At 37.7% G+C, this 20,054-nt stretch overlaps 1 protein-coding gene across 2 annotated transcripts in view; it reads right to left on the bottom strand.

Annotated features, from left to right (window-relative positions):
• Positions 1-3,886: 3,886 nt before the first annotated feature.
• The window catches only part of WDR72 (WD repeat domain 72), a 92,163-nt gene continuing 75,995 nt past the window's right edge, over positions 3,887-20,054 (bottom strand). For both annotated transcript variants that reach the window (XM_053462519.1, XM_053462520.1), the window contains exons 19-20: positions 9,375-9,467; positions 3,887-4,168 (exon numbers count right to left, since the gene is read on the bottom strand). In XM_053462519.1, the coding sequence (XP_053318494.1) occupies positions 4,113-4,168; positions 9,375-9,467 (149 nt within the window). In that variant the 3' untranslated portion in view covers positions 3,887-4,112. The remainder of the gene's footprint in view (positions 4,169-9,374; positions 9,468-20,054) is intronic.

Here is a 20,054-nt window from a genome sequence, read left to right as displayed (position 1 = left end):
CGTGACTCCGTCGCGGTGCCAGCATCTCATGTTGAGCGCCGGACTATACCGGCGCTCAACATGAAATAACGGCAGAGCGAGAAGACGGATGCCTCCTGCTCTTACCGCAGGACTCCGGCAACAAGGTTAGTGGGGGGGGTAGTTTGAAGGGGCAGAGGGGGGGGTAGCTTGAGGGGGCAGGGGGGGGTAGTTTGAAGAGGCAGAGGGGGGGTAGTTTGAAGGGGCAGAGGGGGGGGTAGTTTGAAGGGGCAGAGGGGGGGGTAGTTTGAAGGGGCAGAGGGGGGGGTAGTTTGAAGGGGCAGAGGGGAGGGGTAGTTTGAAGGGGTAGAGGGGAGGGGTAGTTTGAGGGGGGGTAGTTTAAAGGGGCAGAGAGGGCGGGTAGTTTGAAGGGGCAGAGAGGGGGGGTAGTGAGGGGGGGCGCCAGAGGAGTAGTCCGCACAGGGCGCCACAACGCCTAAGGCCGGCTCTGGTGTTAACAAAGCGTTGATGCTGTTAATATTTTACAAACTGATCATCACACAATTTGGTACTGAAGAATGACTTGAGAAGCATTATTCCAACAGTTTTTGTCTGAATTACAACTTCCAATGACCACAAATCTCTAATGCCCAGAAGGCCATCTTGACCAAAAAGTTAGTGGAAGGAGCTGAGGGCATGCTCAAAGTATCTGAAGGTTCTAGCAGAATAATACATAGTCAGGACATACATGCTTGGCCACAACTGAAGCCAAGCCCTTCAAGAGGAGAGAGAAGAAGGTGTATATGGGAAGGCTTAATAAAAATGCAACCAAATGTTTCCTAATTTCTTAATATAACGTTCTGCTAAAAGGAAAAGGAACACTATATGTGTAAAAAAAATAAACTGTGAGCAATGCAAAAGTTACTAAAGTAAAATTTAGGGTTCACTGGGAATACATAATGGATATAAATCATTGGAATTTTCTTTGAACTTAATTCACATTCAAAAGTTAGAAATACTAGCTCAACCGTCATCAGAATTGTGGTCACACCATTCTCAAATTGTTAGCAATTCTCAGAAACTTTCACAGAAGGAAATAATTTCAGTGATGATATAGACTCCACATTAATTCAGAACCAAAATAATGATACAATCTAATGGCTTCAGTACTAAGTTTTTTTTCTAGAATACGTTGCTTATAATAACTTGCATTCTGTGCTGGTATAGACAAGTGAAGAAATATTCAAAGAGAACGGCAGGGTGCTGTTTCTATTATGCTGCTGGCAGGTGGTTCATCATGACTTGTAACATCTCATAATCATACCTAGCAATCGTGCAGACTGACAAAGAGTATTTCTTTTGTGGATATGTATGAAAATGCACAGAAATTATTGCATGTAAATTATATTACTGTACATTTTTTTTTTTCATTTCAATGATTTACTTTAATATTTAGTTTCAAAAGAAAATACAAGAAAACAAAGAACAAATTAACCGTGGAAAGTTCAAACTTTTCCCCCAATCCTTATGTGTTACTGGCATTTGAAATTCAGGGAAACTACAGCATAATAACATAAACTCATCTTAGAAACAGGAGGTGGTAGAAAATGCAGTGAGGACAAACAGCCATATGTTTATTTATTAAACGTTTTAGTGTAAAATCTAGGGTAAAATGTGTTTGTGCATAATACACATGCTTACTTTAAAGCTAAAGTTGCAGGGACACTTTAAATAGGATATATTGTGTGAGTATTAAGCAGATCCTATGCAGTCTTTATAATATAATGCAACAGTCACACTTATTTACTTCAAAATGGGGAAGAGTATTTCCATTAATGGTGTTATTGGAACAACAGGTCCTCAATATAGCCTTGCATAGACTGTTGTAGTCTTCTTTTAACATTTTCTATGTATGTTATTGTCCACTTTGGTGAGAGCAGTCTCTTTATCAATGTATGTATGGTAGAGGTAAGAACTGAGAAGAATATGAGTAACTATGGACTGACAATGTTCAAAAATTTCAGCTTGTTCATTAAATCCTGGACTGGATAGGGGAAGAAAAACATTTTCCATCCTACAAATTCTTATTACAACTAGGATTCAGACGACGAAGACAGCACAGCTTAAAACATTGACAAAAATTGACAAAAAATACTACTTTGTTACTGATTCGTGACATTATTTGAGGTGTTGCATGTGTTTTAATATACTTTTTACTTACGCGGGATCTTGGACACAGTGTATAAACACAGTGAAACTATGCATTTGTATTTTTATTTATGTCATCACCTGAAGGAACAAAAATAAGTACAGAACAAACATATTCATACTGCACATTCTCACCACGTGATGCAGTACAGCTTTCATGGTACGAATTATACCACAATATTTATAGGGGTCACAAAAGGCTTTACTCAACTCCTTTTGCAAATGTTTGACACTCCAAAATGCCCACATGGGCCCTATTGTACCCAAAGTTTGTTGTATGGTATAGACAGCGAGAACATTTTTCAGTTGCACAGTCTTCTTTACGGCATAATTGTTTAAATGATGTGCATGCTTGCAAAAAGCCAGTGAGTTTAAATGTCTCCTGTCATAATATGTAGATATTGAATAGAATCTTTAGAGAATATTGCTTTGAGAAGCAAAAAAAAATCCATCCTGGGATCATTGGCCATTTTTAAATTCCTTTCTAAAGCCTGAGAAATCGAAGGGAGCAATAACACATGGACACTGTCTTTTGTCTTATCCTATAGGGTTTTTGTCTTCCATTGCCATTAATTTAAGTATTTCAAGGTTCATCTTATGGTATGTAATGTCATAGATGATACTACTTCCTGTTTTTTTATGGCCTGTCGAGTGATACCACTTTCTGTTTCTTTAGCTTTTGATACGTATCATCATGCCTTGCTACTTTGGTCTCCCTGTTTCTTTATTTTCACTGAAAGCACTGTAGGCTATGTGTGTATTACATAGGACTTCCAGTCCTGCTGGAAGTGACCTCTCCTCGCTCATTTCTGTTCTTTTCTGCATCAAGTTCTATGTTTCAATGTAAGTGTGTATATATATATATATATATATATATAAATATGGTATCAGCAAAAAAGGCAGGTAACACTTTCCCACATTAAATTAGAACATGTAGTTGGAATTTCTCTAAAAAAAAAAAAAAAAAAAAAGAGAGAAAGGATTCCCAAGGGAGCACTAATAGATGTGAGCCTATTATATATAGAATACTGTATGTGTCAACTACTGAGGTTATGCGGCTATGCTAGCATTGTCCATGACGTATGGAATTTTACAGTGTCTGTGCTATAGGAACCATAAATGAAAAATTTAATTATTTTTTAATTTTATTTTTTATGTACTGTTAGACATTTTGGTTGCATGGTGTGTAAACTGTTTTATTTTTTTTTTTACAATATTCAATTTCAAGATAGTTTCACTTATTTGACAAAGTAATTTTTAATTGTGCCGATGCATATTTTCTTTAGACACTGATTTACTATTATAAGTACTGTTATATTTAACTCTAAAACCATTAAGGTACATATAACAGGTTCATTGGAAAATAACAGATAATATTATATGTTCCCAGATTTACTGGTTTTGAGCTGTTACAAAACAGAAATTCTATGTGGAACTTGCTACGTTGTTTTAAAAAAGTGTTTATGCAAGAGTGTGCAAAACAACTGTAATTTTTAATAAAAAGTAGCTTTAAGACAAAACAAAATTATAAATGCATTATATTTATTTGTTGAGGTAATATATATGCTAGTTACAAATTGTAAATCATCTGTACTAATATTGAAAACATTGAATTTTATTTATTTATAAATATGACCCTGTTCTGAAACAGAGAACCTGAACCTGCCACCCTGGGCCAAGTCAGCCAGAATTCGACATTGCTCAACACAAACAAATATATATATAAAATTTTAAGATACCAAATTTATATCTGACAAGGAGAAATGATGCTTGTCAAAATTCTTAAAAATATACATTGCAGAGGTACAATTTGTTCAGCCAAATATTATTTTATCTAAACAAGCATTTTGACTATATAAATAATAAGATTTTGAGTAACAATTTAAAATACAGTTCAGGAATAGTATAGAATATTCCTGAACTGCCATTGGGATTTTTCATATATTTTAACAGACTTTACAGTAGCACATTTTGGACATCCATGGATTCTGCTTCATGTCATCTGAAAAACAGAAAGAAAAGATTACACTGTACTCCTATTTATATATATATATATATAGTGCTGTTCAAATTTTTAGGTTGGTAAGAGTAAAAAAAAAGGCATGTAACGGTTTATTTTTATCAAATAACAAAATGCAGTGAGAGAACAGAAGAAAAATCTAAATCAAATCAATATGTGTCTGGCCTTTTGCTTTCAAAACAACATTAATTCTTCTAACTACACTTGCACAGTTTTTTTAAGGAAATTTGCAGGTAAGTGGTACCAAACATCTTGGAGAACTAACCACAGTTTCTCTGTAGATATAGACAGCATCAGTTGATTGTCTCTCTTCATGTAACTCCAGACAGACTTGATTTTTAGATCAGGGCTCTGTGGGGGCCATCCCATCACATTTAGGACTCTGCTGGAGATAGTACTTAATGACGTTGGCGTTATGCAGAGGTGCTGCTAGGTCTCCAAAAGATCGGGGGCTAGAGCCCACATATAGATAGCAGTGGAGTCCACTTTGGGAGTGGTCGCTGCGCACACTGTGCATATATACTCACTGGCCATTTTATTAGGTACACCTTGCTAGTACCAGGTTGGACCCCCTTTTGCCTTCAGAACTGCCTTTCTTCTTCGTGGCATACTTTCTACAAGGTGTAGGAAACATTCCTCAGATATCTTGTTCCATATGGACATGATGGCATCACGCAGTTGCTGCAGATTTGTCGGCTGCACATCCATGATGCAAATCTCCCGTTCCACCAAATTCCAAAGGTGCTCTATTGGATTAAGATATGGTGACAGTGGAGGCCATTGGAGTGCAGTGAACTTATTGTCATGTTCAAGAAACCAGTTTGAGATTATGTGATATGGTGCATTATCCTGCTGGAAGTAGCCATCAGAAGATGATTATATGTACACCCAGAACCCACATTGCATCCATAAGATTTGCCCCAGCACTCAGATTGTTCCCACAGTGGTCTCCTCTGAGAGTCTCTGGTCTCCTCTTGATCCTCCCCTTTCTCATTATCTCTCTCATCCTCTTTATCTCAAACCCCCCCCCTTTTATTATCTTTCATTTCTCCCTGTCTCTACTCTTATTCAATATAATATTTGGCATCTTTCCATTACCTCTCCTCCAGTAGCTTACATACACAGTCGCACACATTTTACACACATTCTCACATTTGCACAGACTTACACACTCACACTCAACAGTTCAACAGTAGTTTTTCTTTGCTGTTCGCAGAGTATGTGAACAGCCTTTAGCTGCAGGATCACGTGACCTGGCATTATGTGACCACGTTTTGTTCCTGCCTCCCTGGGCCAGTCCAAAATTGTTCACAAAGGCCTGGTCCGAACATTAATTCTGACCTAGTCCTTAACTGCATTTACAGAAATGAAGCCCCAAACTTGCAAGGAACCTCCACCATGCCTCACTGTTGCCTGTAAACACTCATTCTTGTACTGCTTTCCAGCCCTTTGATGAACAAACTGCTTTTTCCTATAAAGATTTTGCATCGCTGTGGAGGAACCTTGGCCTACTGTTCTTGGCAGAATTGTTTTAATTCAGCTACATTGGAGGGTTTTCAAGCATGCACTGCCTTTTTATGATAATGCCACAGCTTCTCAATTGGATTCATGTCAGGGCTTTGATTAGGCCACTCCAAAACAATAATTTTGTTTCTTTTGAGCCATTCAGAGGTTGACTTGCTTGTGTTCTTCAGATCATTGTCTTGCTGCATAATCCAACTGCAATTTAGCTTTTGGTCACAAAGTAATGGCCAGACATTCTCCATCATTTTCTGTTAGAGAGTAGAATTCATGGTTCCATCAATCATGACAAGTTACCTCGGTCCATGAGCAGCCCCAGACCATCACTCTACCATAATTGTGAATGTTGGTATGATGTTCTTATAGTGGAATTCTGTGTTAGCTTTACGCCAGATGTAACAGAGCCCATATCTTCCAAAAAGCTCCACTTTCGACTTATCAGTCCACAGAATATTATTCCAAAGATATTGAGAATCACGGTCATCATGGTCGCTCTTGGCAAATCTTTTGTGTTATTTTTGGTCAGCAGTGGTTTTCGCCTTGCACCTCTCCTGTGGATGCCATTTTTGCACAGTTCTTGTTGTGACCTTAACTAAGGCACGTGAGGCCTTCAGCTCTTTACATGTTAGTCTGGGTTCTTTTGTGAACTCCTTGATGAGTCTTGATACACTCTTGGAGGAATTTAGGTAGGCCAGCCACTCTTGGGAAGGTTTAATACTGTTCTTCACCATTTGTACATAATGGCTGTCGCAGTGATTTGCTGGAGTCACAGAGCCTTAAAAATGGCTTTGTCTTTTCCAGACATTGTTTCTTATCTGTCCTTCACTTTGCAAGACAGATTCTATTTAATTAACGTTTAGATTCAACAATCACTACCTGGGTGAGTCTAGTAAAAAATGAACACAATTATCAATTAAATTTGGTTAATTTGTTGATTTAGTACATAAGAGGGCAATTCCTTTTTCACATAGGGCTGGGTAGGGTTGGATAACTTTTTCTCTTTCATACATGAAATGTGCATTTTGATTATAAAATTTAACTAAAACATTTAAGTGTGTCAAATATGCAAAAATAGAAGAAATCGTGACAAGACAAATACATTTTCACAGCACTGTATATCATTATATATAGTTATTATATTATTACATTATTAATAGACATCTATGTTGTTTAAAAAAGAATGGGCAGTGGTCATGCTTTTATAAATGGTCTAGAACCTATTTTTTATTATTAGAGTATTCCAAAAGGGAAACAAATATATTACATTATATTAATTTTCTATATACTACGTATTTAGTTTTTGACTTAGGCCTATCCACTTTTGTATTGTAGTTAAGTTGTGAGTTAGGCCATACATCATGCATTCAACTGAACTTGCTCTATGTATAGATTTAAGTACAAGTTTCCTGTTACATAATGGGGATTTTTCTGACCCTGCAATTGGAAGTGTCTTAATTTCTTATCACAAAATTTCATCCGCACAGGGACCAATAAATAATTCATGTGGCTGGCTCTTTGTTGTGTCTTGAACCGCACGTAGCTGGGAGGTTGACAGCTGTGTGAGGACAAGCACAGAAGATCTGACATGACAAGCCACTAACAAGTTTCTTTCAGTCTACAGTGAAAGAAGACAAATAGCACAAAGTCCAAAAATCCAGAAACACAACAGAAACGGGTTCTTTTTTCTTTACTTAAGTGTGTACTATAAGCTTATTTCCAGGCCATAACCCCTGGTCATTTTTTGTACTGCCCACCTATTTCATTCTTCTCACTATTTTGGCCATTTACGCCTGTCCACGGATCAATATGAGCAATTCTTGGAGAAATACGATGTCTCCATAGCAACCAAGCCACAAATTCTCAGTGGACGCCACTGAGACCAGTTCTGAAATCTCCAGAGGTTTTCACAGTTATAAGAAACAGTGTTTTAAAATTCAGCGATGGATACACAGGGAAGCTAGAGCAATTCATTGTTTACTGCTTACACAATGACACCATATATGAAGAATCCTTTTTTTTAGTTTGCTACCAGATCCCATGTCATCAATGTTATTCAACGCTATCTAGTAATTTGCTGTACATATCTCTCAGTAGAACAATGTACTCTGTAGTGTGTGGCTGCTGAGCTAAATTTTTATATTTCCCTTAAAATACGTTATAAGGGCTTACAACTTCTGTTAATGGCTATTTATTTAATTGTTTTTAAGTATTGTTAAATATAACGTATGTATATCCAGACATCGATATTAAATTAGAAAATGTGTTCCACCCTTAATTTACTGCTTAGAGGACAAGATATATTAACCTCTTAAGTGCCACCTGTCTTATACCACTATCTGGAGGTTTTCTGCACATACTTATTAAGGACATATTTATGCATTTAAGTTCTAAAATATTTTGTTTGCCAACCTGCCAAGATTTAAACATTGGTGTGAACAAATTAGATAATCAGTAGAAAAGATGATAATCCTAGAAAGGGGTAAATCAAAACTGAATTGAACACCCAATGACATGTCGGATGAAGCAGTCAGGCACATCTTATGCCAAACTCTACTCTATTACTCAAATTACCTTACATATCACTAAACTATTTGTTTATGGAAAAGTTGGCATGCAGATATTTCGTTACTTTCCAGGTCAGTATTATAAATAGCCATTCTGGGCCTTGCAACTTATTAGAGCCCACAAAGTATCAGTGTTGCATTTTACTGGTCACTAAATATGACTTTGTATGGGTGTTAAAATATAGTAAACAGTAAAAAGACTAATGAAAATGTGCAATAACTAGTCCCTAGCCAGATTTTATTGTGACCTGTTGTAAATTTGTGCTGTGCTTTTTCACTGAAAATGAAATCTCAACAATTTTCCTTGGGGACAGGTCAAGGGAGTTCTTGCAGCTGCCCTCTGTCAACATGGCTACATGACTCTGAAATTTCTTAACTAAGCTGACAAGCTGCAGAAAGATTGTATCAAAATTCAGATGCCCTGTCAAATTCATCACAAAAATGCTGGATTACACTTGAAATTAAAAACAGGCAAGAACCGTAAAATGAATAAAGGCATTTTGCTGCCATTTTGAATCATTCACTGAGTAACTAAAACGTGCTTAAAATGATTGCCATAGTTTTTGCTAAATCTTTAGAAACTTGATTTGAGAGTTAAAAATTCACATACAAAGTTAAAGAGCCTGAATTTGGAAAGCATTTTAGTGCTTGTACATTACAGATGAAAGTAAAATCACATTTGTCGCAGTAGATACAGCTCCAAAAGCTGGCGTTTAAAAAAGATTTAAAATTATATAGCAATGCCATCTTGCTTATGTCAGCCTCTCTGTAGTTTAACCAGCTCTTTATACAATCAGAAACAGCTATTCTATAACCAACTGTGTGTTCAAAGGTTGGACCTTGAACATATATTAACAAAATGTTTTAGTCTAAAACTAATTATAATGAAGTGATAGTGTCAGCTTTCTTTTCCTAGTCATAAAACCTTTTGCCAATCTAAGACTTCAATTCTTGATGAAAGAGCAAAGTGAAATAACTCCAAAAAGTGACCCTTGGAGATGGCAATTAATTTGATGCTGTAGCTGCTCAGAGATACTATTAGTCTATTGCATTTTTATGAGTACAGGTGACATATAGCATCCTATTAAACATGAGCCACTTACCTGGACTATCAGAATCTTCTAATGTACTTTTGTCCGGTTCTTGAAAATTCACAGATTTGGACCCACTTTCATTTTTTATGAAACTCCCTGGAGCTGCAGATATAAAGGAGGCAGACAGTGAGTTTTATAATCTTACAAACTCAACAACCTATTGTATTTTATACTAAGTTACACATGTTAAACAACAAGTAGCCTATGATACAAAAAATTACATACTTATCAAGGGTTGGTGCTCAAGAGGACACAACATTAAGTTAACATGGGAAGCTGGATAACATTAGCACTTCTTTGCTAGACAGATGTTGCTTTTACTTATGGTACAAGATGGAAAAATACTTGTGCATACAATACAGATTAGCACAACCAGAGTGTAACAAATAGTCCACCAGATCGTCCTACATCTCCAAGCCTGACTTCCAACTTGGGTAGTTTAAGGAAAATACAAGTACGATTAATCCATTATTAACACTGTGTAAGAATCAGACAGCACTTAATACAGTGTTTTAAGTCCTGGGCGAAATGTTCTACCAAAAGCGTGCTTGATATTTGGCCACCATATTGAGAAAACTGTGTGTTTCAGCTGCCAAAATGATACAATCTCTATCCTCCAATAGTAGCACAATTTTAATTTGATGTTGAGCAGGAAACTAGTCTGTCTATTTCACTTACAACTTTACCCTAAACCTCAAATTGCTATTTTTCTGACATGAAGATAGTCTTATGCTACAATACGCATACTTAAATTCCGTCACTGTGTTATCCTTTACCACTTCAGCAGGAAGTCTACTCCACTTATGTACCTCTGCCTTAATTAAGAAACACTTATGAATGCATGTTGTATTCTGATTTAAATGTAGCAAGAAATGTGTTACTTATACATGTTCTATTTTACAGGCCAAGTAAGACAGCAATAAATTACACTAGTTCGTAATTAAGAACAAAAATGTCTTAATTAATCAAGAGTGAAATATCTCATTTTATTATCTTTCCACTTCTGACAAAATAAGTTGCTGTAACGTGAAATGTTACTAACTGACCATATGACAGCCAAAATGTGTTTGGCTACCAAGTGTATCCTGTTTTAATCTAACCATATGCCAAACAACACTTTACACACCCCATCCCATAGTGAATATTACGGTGGGTCACGGTAAGCAGGTGCAACCCCCCCACTCAATTCCCTACATGATATGTTATCATTCAGTCATCTTCTGCTCAGCCACTACACTAATCACAGGGATAATTTTACCAGCCGAGAAACAGGCCACATTTTTCCCTGCTTAGAATATGTTTATGTGTGTATAAGAACAACTGTACAGTTTTTCTAGTACTAAAGCATTTTCATTTCATGGCTATGTAATTATGAATGTATGAGCAATGTGTCCAAAACTGGTATCTTTGTGTCACACTTTGTGTCGCACTTGGGAATTAACATGACGGAGTGAAGTAAGACAGCAGAACAGTTCTAAGACACTGGGTTTACCTTCAGTAGGTTCCATCATATGTAAGATTTATTGCCCAAAGGAAGTACCAATTTCATGTTATTTCTAATTTGACTTGACATTTAAATGTATACCTGAATAATTAAGTGGAAGTTAACATGAAACCTCTAACCTCAAAATATTATTCTGCATACAGCTACGTGGCCTTTCTTTAGTCACGGCCACTACATTTACATTAAAGGAAATGTTTAGTCTAATAATGATATTCGTTCAAGTGCCTATAATAGCTTTAGTTAATATTTACTGGTATTAATCTATGATTTCCTTTGGAGGCTAACACATTATTTAGGTTGAATTAATAATAATGAATTGGTTAATTAATTGAGTTGAATCGCATGTGCAGGTACAAGTTGTATTCTTTACACCTATACTATATAATCTGCTTTTAGCCAGTGAATTGTTGACGTGTGCAAATCGACCAAAACAATTCTGACACATTTTTAGGTTCGTTTTTGGCCCCTTCCTTTTTTTAGGCAACATATTATGTTCCCTGTCAAGTCGGTTTGGACAAAAATCAGGGAGCCATTTGTAAATCGAGAATGAAAATCGTTGCCCAGTGCTCACATTCACTCTCTCACACCCTCACTCTCTCATGCACTCAAAATGTTTCCCTGCTGTCTCTGCCAACCATTTCTGCTTCTGCCTATCAATTCCGCATCTTCTTATTTTTCTCTCTTCTACCTTCTGTCTTTCATCTTCTCTCCTTTTTCTTTTATCTACTCTCTTCTATTTTCAACCGCATCTACACGGACATAACCTGGCGCTGATTTCCGCCAAAATGGTGATGCTTCCACTGACTTTCTCTCCCTCGAGAGATGGGGAGAGGAGGTCAGCAAAAGCACCATAATTTGGGCCAAAGTTCACCTTAGGGCATAAACAGTGGTTCTTTCAGTGATGTCATTTTGGTGGAAATTCGTGCTAAGTTATGTCCGCAGAGATGTTGTCCACAGAGAAGATGAGAGACAGAAGGTAGTAGAGAGAAGATGAGGAACAAGAAGATGTGTAAGCGGTCAGCAGAAAACTTAGGGAAACATTATAGAATGTAAGCAAGAGTGAATGAGAGTGTGAGAGTGTGAGGGAGAGTAGAGTGCGAGTGAAAGGGCCCGCAAATTAAGGAAAATTATTGTCCACTTTGTTGGAGGTCTGGCCTCATTTTCATATCTTCATACAAATCACAGAATTTGCCAAAATTCAGTAAACTTGCATTTCAAATGAATCTGAATGCACAAGTTCAGTGAATAGTTAAAATAATTTTCTGAGGTTTTGTTAACGTAAGCACAAAAATGTTTAATTACTGAAGCAAAAAGTCACATTTGGGAGGGATTTTTAACTGAAGTGAAACCTTGCTAAAAAATATATCATTCTGCACACGACATTTCATAACTCAAGAAACAGAAGTGAATGCTTTTACAGTTGCATCCTTGTAAACAGAGTTGACATCCTATCAACAATATTTGTTAGTTGGTAGGGTATTACAAAACTGGGAAGGTAGGAAAAATTGAAAAGCTGCTTAAGGTAGTTTTTGCTGAAAGTAGTGGAAAGAACGTGCTCACTGTAATGGCTTAGTAGAGGGGGAAAAAAACAAAAAAATTGTGCTTCTTTAAGCGGCCAACATGCTGGAAAGGAACTGTATAGATTAAGAAAACAGGGTGAATTATTCAGCCCTATATTACATCATCACATATTACTTACTGCGGGCCATCAGATTTTGTAGCAGTGTAACTAAAGAGATAAAAAGGAAGCGTAAACTAACAACAATGAAATTGACAGTATACAAAATGGACTATAGCATTAACATTAATCCATATAGATACATACGGGTACAAATAGAGAAGAAGGCAAATTAACAGGTCTGGATGGGAGGTGACAAGGCATTTTGACTGTAACACTAATTAGTCTTACGACATTTCTGGCCTTCTGTTCTAGTTATTTTTCCCCTATGCACAGAGACAGGCAAAGTGTCCATACATGGGCACCAATCAAGGATTGCTGTAAGTCATTGGTGCCAACATAGATGAGTGTTCCTTGTGGTGTAGTATCAGAGCTGCATCTCTACTAATTTATTTTTGATTGACAGCTATCATTTATCCTAAGGGACAAAAGGATTTAACACGCGGTACTAAAAATGCACCAAATCAGTTCAATACAGTCAATTAACAGGACAGACTTCATTTAGCTTTTCTGCTGGATTATATTAATATAGATTGAGATTTTAATGTTAATTGGGTCTGGTTTTCCAGACAACTTGCAAGAGGATATTGCATTATCTTGTATCAATTTTCTCTAACAGAATTGTTTAACAAAATTTTCTAATGATTATGTATTAATGAGCAATTAATTTTAAAGGAATGCATACAGCCCCATAGGAATAGTAAGGGAACAGGAGGTTTAAGGTATTCGATTGAAGGCTGAGTTGCATGTGTTGGTTCGATAACGTTTTGGTTCTAGAAAATGCAAATGCTTCTGGAACGGCATGTATCAGGGGCAGGCCTGGACTGGGACAAAAAATAGGCCCGGGCATTTAAGACTGAGCAGACCATTTTTATTTATTTATTTATTGTTAAAGCCCACCCTTCATGTACCATCTTTGTATTTCCCCAAATCACTTAAACATTCATGATAGACACAAACACTTACTCACTCATTCACAAAAATCACTAACACATATTCATTAATGCAGTCTCACAAATAATTCAAGCAATTCATCCACACATTTATTCATTTATTCTTGTACACATTCACACTACCCCCTCTCCCCATCTACCCCTCCCCTTCTTATCTGCCCCTTCTCACTATTTTCCCCCTTATCACTATGTACCCCCTTCCCCATTTCTCAATATGTACCTCCTCTCACTATCTATCCCCTCTCCCTCTTTCTCACTATCTAACCCCTCTCTCCCCTCTGCCCCTTCTCACTGCACCCCCTTCCCTCACCCTACTTACCTTGTTGCGACCGGGCCGGCCACTCTAGGGGGCCGGGCAGCCCCCACCAGGGCCGGCCTTAGGGGTGTGCGGCCGCACAGGGTTTAAATTAAAACATCGGGGGGGCTTTTGTTGTTTTTTTTTAAAACTTTATTTAACATCCTCCATGTTAAATAAAGTTAGAGGCTGCATAGGCCCAGTCAGTCCGGTCCTGACTGGGCCTATTTTAAGATAGGGGCCTGGAGCTGCAGGTCCATCAGCCCCTTTGTCAATCCGGCCATGGGCCGCCTGGCCCACCGGGCAAATGCCCGGTGTGCCCGATGGCCAGTCCGGGCCTGATCAGGGGCGTACCTATAGTATTTTGCACCCGGGGTGGATACGGCATGTGGCACCCCCCACACAAAAAAAATAATGTTGGCAATAATATTTATTTCACAAAACTGTATGTCAACTGGAAAAAACTAAACAAGTAAATCATATGAGTTTAAATAAATAAGATTTACTGATCAGATACTGTACAGCATAACGGTAGTGCAGCATAACCCCTAGCATTATACACTAAGCCAGACATTGATGTGTCAGGCCTCTGCCCCTGAAACAGCCTGCCTGTGGCACCGCTGCTCCTGTAACAGCCTGCCTGTGCCACTGCTGCCCCTAGAACAGCCTGCCTGTCCCATGCTGCCCCTAAAATAACATGGCTGTGCCATCACTGCTGCTAAAACATCCTGCTTGTGCCACCAGTGCCCCTGAAACATCCTGCCTGTGCCACATCTGCCCCTGAAACAGCCTGCCTTTGCAACTGTTGCCCCTAATTGAGTGTATAGTCTGCGGAAAAGGTGGTACATCAAGGTGAGAAGGAAGGTATATATGAATAAAATGCCATTACTTTAACCTCTTAATGACAAAGCCCGTACATGTATAGGCTCAACATGTGTTGTTTTCAATGGGTTTAGGGACCCCCCATTGTCCTTAAAAATATTTAAAGTAAAGCCGCATTATTCCATCTCCAGCACATGGTAGCCAACAGTAAGCTTGTCAGCTATTTTGGAACTACAAGCACAATAATGTAAGATAAGCTTTTTGCAGGTAGAAACATTATGTGAACCAGGTTGGCACTAAGGTTTCTAGCACCCATGGTGAAATTAGTGTTCGATGCTTCTCCACTTTCATCTTGTAATATTTGAATTGGCTCCTCCACCCCTGCAGTCTGCACCACCCATACCTTTTGAACAAATCATGATCAATTAAAACTATTCGCTGTTTAACACACAAAAGAACCAGGTGCAATGTGGTCCAATGTCCAACAATTTGGCTACAAAGGCATCTACATGTTGCCTACGGTAGGGCCAATGTAAAATAAAATTCTCTAGAAGTTAACCAGATAAAATAAAATAAATAGAATAAAAATTTGAAAAATATAATAATGGCTGGTGGGGTACTCAAGTACATATATCTGAACTAAAAAACACAATACTGTGAAGAATGTTTTATTGTCATTGCAAAGTATAAATCCTGTAGTAAATTTCTATACTCAGTACTTCAAACTTCATATCAGGAGATATGTCATTTTCTTCTAACCTTTTTTTCCTTTTTTTATTCCTTTGACCTACTAATGTGAGTAATTTTAGTTTTAGACAATCAAAAGTTATGTTTTATCTCTATGGGTTACTGTCTATGGTGTACATTTATAGACAACCTATTGATAAACTTTTATTGTTGAGCTTTCTTTTTGTTTGTTAAGACAGTAAATTAAGTATAAAATATCAAACAGCACAGAATGTATTTAGAAAATGAGTGTAACAAAGTAAACGATTAACCTAATGGTTTGCATTTGAACAGAGACAGTGAAAACTATTCCATGAAAGACGACATAACAGAATTTATATGAGGGTTATTTTTTTGGAAATAAACAGTTAGTTTACATCATAGTAGATCGTGTGTATTTAATCAGAGATGGATAAAACTGTCATTTTAGAACTGAACATTTTGAACATATTGCACTGTAGAATATCTGTTTAGGAAGCATCATTGTCAGATTTATTGGTGTGATCAGGCCAAGGGAAAATAATTACAATTGTCTTCAATTTACCAAGTATTTTACTTTTCTAGATAGTTATCAGTTTTCAGAATATTATATATATAGAATAATGTCTGGTGTCCATCTACCCCTTTGCTGCTCAGTAAGTATGTTGGCATCATGTACAGTTGTGTGAAAAATAAAGTACTCCCTCTACGGATTGCTCCACTCATACATTTGTTGTTTCTATATGTATTGAAAATAACTCTCATTATCTTTGGCCATAGACTTTCTCCCTTTTTGTAGTGAAATCCAAGTATATTACACACAGTTGTAACCAGGTTGGCACTATTAATATTTTTTTTAAAATATATATAGTGCCATCATATTCTGTGGCACTGTACAATGGGTAGACAGGACATTACAAGTAGAATATAACATAACAATTTGTCTTAAAGAAACAACAGCTGAGGATGGCCCTGCTCAAATGAGCTTACAATCTAGATGGAACACTAAGCGGCTGGATACATCAGTTACATTTTTATACTCTTGTATCCATCTGGTGGCTGCTCACTACAGGAATTGCCCCTGTCAACCACTAGTCCACCGGACATTGTCCAGTGATCCAAATGGTCAGTCCGGTCTGGTTTTTACTATTTTTGAACAATGAAAAACAAAAGTATTTTATGTGAATATAATAATTAGTACATGTATGACACTGTTTTTAACATTTTAAATTGCACCATATGTGATGTAAAGAAAAATAAAGTGAAAGGCATGCACAAAAAATGTCCAAAGTATACAAAGAAACCCCCCCAAATGTTTTTAGAAATCTATATACATTGGCAGAGTTTAAAAAAATCTAGAGGCACTTGGTTAACTAATGGATTTGAAGTGCTTTAATTATGCCTGTTGAATAAAATATCTCCCTGTATATTCCCTGAGGTCCAGGTATGGGGGGGTCTGTAAATCAAATTCCAGAGATAACGTCTAACTAGCATACTACCCCAGGTTTCTCTGCTGGCCAGTTAGCCTTCACATGGCTCGTGAAAGACATACAGAATGACTGGTTCACACTAATTTACTTCACACAGATTCCATTTATCTCTTGGAAGATCCCCTGGCAGCAGCTTATAATGGCATATCATAGGATGCCTGCCTGCATGAGATTTTAAAGCCCTTGAGCTTGAAAAAATCCACTGTCCGGAAAGGAGTTCACAGATTGAAGACTCGTGCAATCAGAAAACATCAGGCAGCACAGATGGGACTTTCCAGCCTGCCTGAATGGACTGAGCAACTGAGCATTAAGTGCACTTGATTTGATGCTAGAAACCTTGTGTCGCAGGGGCAAATCAGAGCAATACCCTGAGAAAACATGGCTTCACCCAGGAATTTAAAATGCAGGGTGGGGTGACTTAATATCTATTTTGTAAAAAAAATATGTTTATAGTAAATAAGCCGTATAGATACTGAGTTAATATAATTGCTGCAAGGTATGATGATTATTTTGATATTTTAAGTGTACTTTATTATTTCGATGTGTTAAACAACAATTTACCCTTCCATGTTGAATTGCTGCCTTCTCTAATATTGCATATTTTGTGCAGAAAAAAATACAAACTGAAAACATACAACGGAGGTCTTCACAGACCTACACAGTATCAATGGGACAGTTTCAAGAAGATCTCTGATCTTCCTAACTCGGACTTTATTGAAGGAGAAGTTCAATGGGATTTGCCCTTGATATTCCACAGTGATATTAGGGATTTGAAGTCTCCTGCAACGTCCCACTTTACCGAATAGACCCCAATGTCACATATAATTCACAGATTCTTCGTCCAGTATCTATTTAAACACCCAGGTTTGATAAAGCAGTAAGTAATACTAGTAATAGTTATAGTTTCATGGTTATATAACTATATTATTAACTAAAAATCCTAGTGGTTCCTTTAATTTTTTGTGGTGTCTGTACTTCTGTACAATCTCTCCATATGCATTTGCACCTTTTCCTGAATCCCCCCCACCGTGTTTTGCTGTGCAGGAGATGTGCTCGACTGAACTTACTTACCACTAGTAAGCTCTATGACTCTATGAGACAATGTAGTGAACTAGACAGACAGATTTGTTGATAGTGTAAAAGTTGTGGGAAATATGTGTAGGATTTTGGAGCCATGCAAACAATTTTAGGAGTAGTTTTTACTTTACTTTTAAGAGTCATAAATGGTTTCCTCCATAGAGATCAATACAATATGTGTCAAGGGATTGGATTGGATACATGGAGATAGACAGACCACCACTTTAATTGTCTGAATAGTGTTACATGGCTCATCTGTAGACAGGAAGCTGAGATAGGATACATGATCCGAGCAAAATGCTTCAGGCATTAGCTATTATAAATGTAATTATAATCCACATACTGTAACAAGCAAATACCTACCACAGACAGGAGAGGACAAGTTTAAAGCTAGACAAGTAACAATGATTACAATGAAGACATGTGAAATGTAACTGGCAAGCTGGATAGTTTCTAGGCAATTTCATGATCTAACAACTTACTTAAGCAATGACTGATCCCATACAGATACAAGCCCAGATACAAGCTGATTGTGGTCACTAGCCACTTGTCTGAGACAATGATGACACAGACAAGCTGTTTGGGGGCACTGACAAGCTTTCTGGGGACAAAGATGGCATAGGAGGCAGGCTGTTTGGGGGCCACTGACAAGCTGGTGGCAAAGAATGGCCAGACAAGCTGTTTAGGGGCACTGGTAAGCTGTTCGGGGACACAGGTGGCAAAGACAGGCTGTTTGAGGGCAAAATAGCAGTGACGAGCTGTTTAGGGACACTGGCCAGTTGTTTTGGACAAAATAGCAAAGACAAACTGTTTGAGGGCACTGACGAGCTGTTTGGGGACAAGGATGGGACAGGCAGGCTGTTTGAGGCACTGTGAAGGCACCAATAAGCTGCTGTATGTGTAAGCATTAGTGTGTATGTGTGTGTTAGCATGACATCACATCCACCGTATGCGTGCTGAATCAATCTGCACACAGCATGGAGCAAGAGCGATACACCACTTCTGCAAGCAAACTTTTAGGGGGCACTGGCACGCTGACACGCTGTTTGGGGACAAAGATGGCCCAGACAAGCTGCTGTATGTGTGTGTATGTGCGTTAGCATAAGTGTATGTCTAAATGTATCTTAGCATGAGTGTGTATGTGAAAGTGTGGATGTTAGCATAAGCATGTGGAAAAGTGTGTTTTAACAAGAGTGTGTAAAAGTTTGTTAGAGTGTGTGCTAGTTTACTCATGTTTGTAGAATGAGTGTGTATGTATGTGTGAGAGTATGTAAAATGTGTGCCAATGTTAATGTTACCAAGGGAGGCACAAAGAGACAAAGAGCCTATGGCACCTCTTGGCTTTGCTTGCCCCCCCCCCCCCCGGGCCAAAAGGTGACAGCTCTCCCCTGATGGAGAGTGTAGAGATGATTCAATTAGATGATCTTGCACTCTCTCTTCCTACATGCTGTGCCTGATCCAGTGTGCAGGAAGTGAAATCTTAATAATTTCTTGCATGCCTGCTAGGTACTAGCAAGGTGTACCTAATAAAGTGGCCAGTGAGTGTATATGGAAATGGGTAATTACAACTCACATAAGGCCATGATATTGTGTAGCAATGTAAACTATGCCCAATGTAGACTTTCTCCTGCAAGAGAAGGGCCTGCATGATGCATAGTTAAATCTCAGTCCTTCTTGCTTGTGTATTGATCACACAAATAGAAATATTTTGAAACTAAAAAAGCACTGCATTAACCTACTTGATGTTTGACTTATATACATACTGTATTTAAGCGCATGTGCATAATAAAATGATTTGTGCATACACACAGGTGCACATTTACAGTACACATTCATATGCTATTATGGTTGGTAGCTACTAACTAACTACTCACTGGAAAAATAACATTTTTTTAAAGACCTAACAAACCTGGAGGATGTACTGTTTTGTAGATTCTAATTTAGAACTTTATACTGGGAATGTAAACTGTAAAAGCATTATTTTTCTTTTATAATCTAAAAATCTGTTGTGTCACTAAAATTCCTGGTAATACTTACTACCCATTTTTGCCTTGTTGCTTGGTATGTATAGCATAAGATAAAACGTCTGACAAATACTGGGGTGTCCCTGGATTAGGATGCAGAGAAGGTTGCTACTGGTTATGAATGGGCACAAAACAGATTAA

Source organism: Spea bombifrons, chromosome 4 (assembly GCF_027358695.1).
Source record: "Spea bombifrons isolate aSpeBom1 chromosome 4, aSpeBom1.2.pri, whole genome shotgun sequence".
NCBI classification, from domain to species: domain Eukaryota; kingdom Metazoa; phylum Chordata; class Amphibia; order Anura; family Pelobatidae; genus Spea; species Spea bombifrons.
Note: the sequence above shows the minus strand (reverse complement) of the source record. Positions and strands in the feature narration are given on the sequence as shown.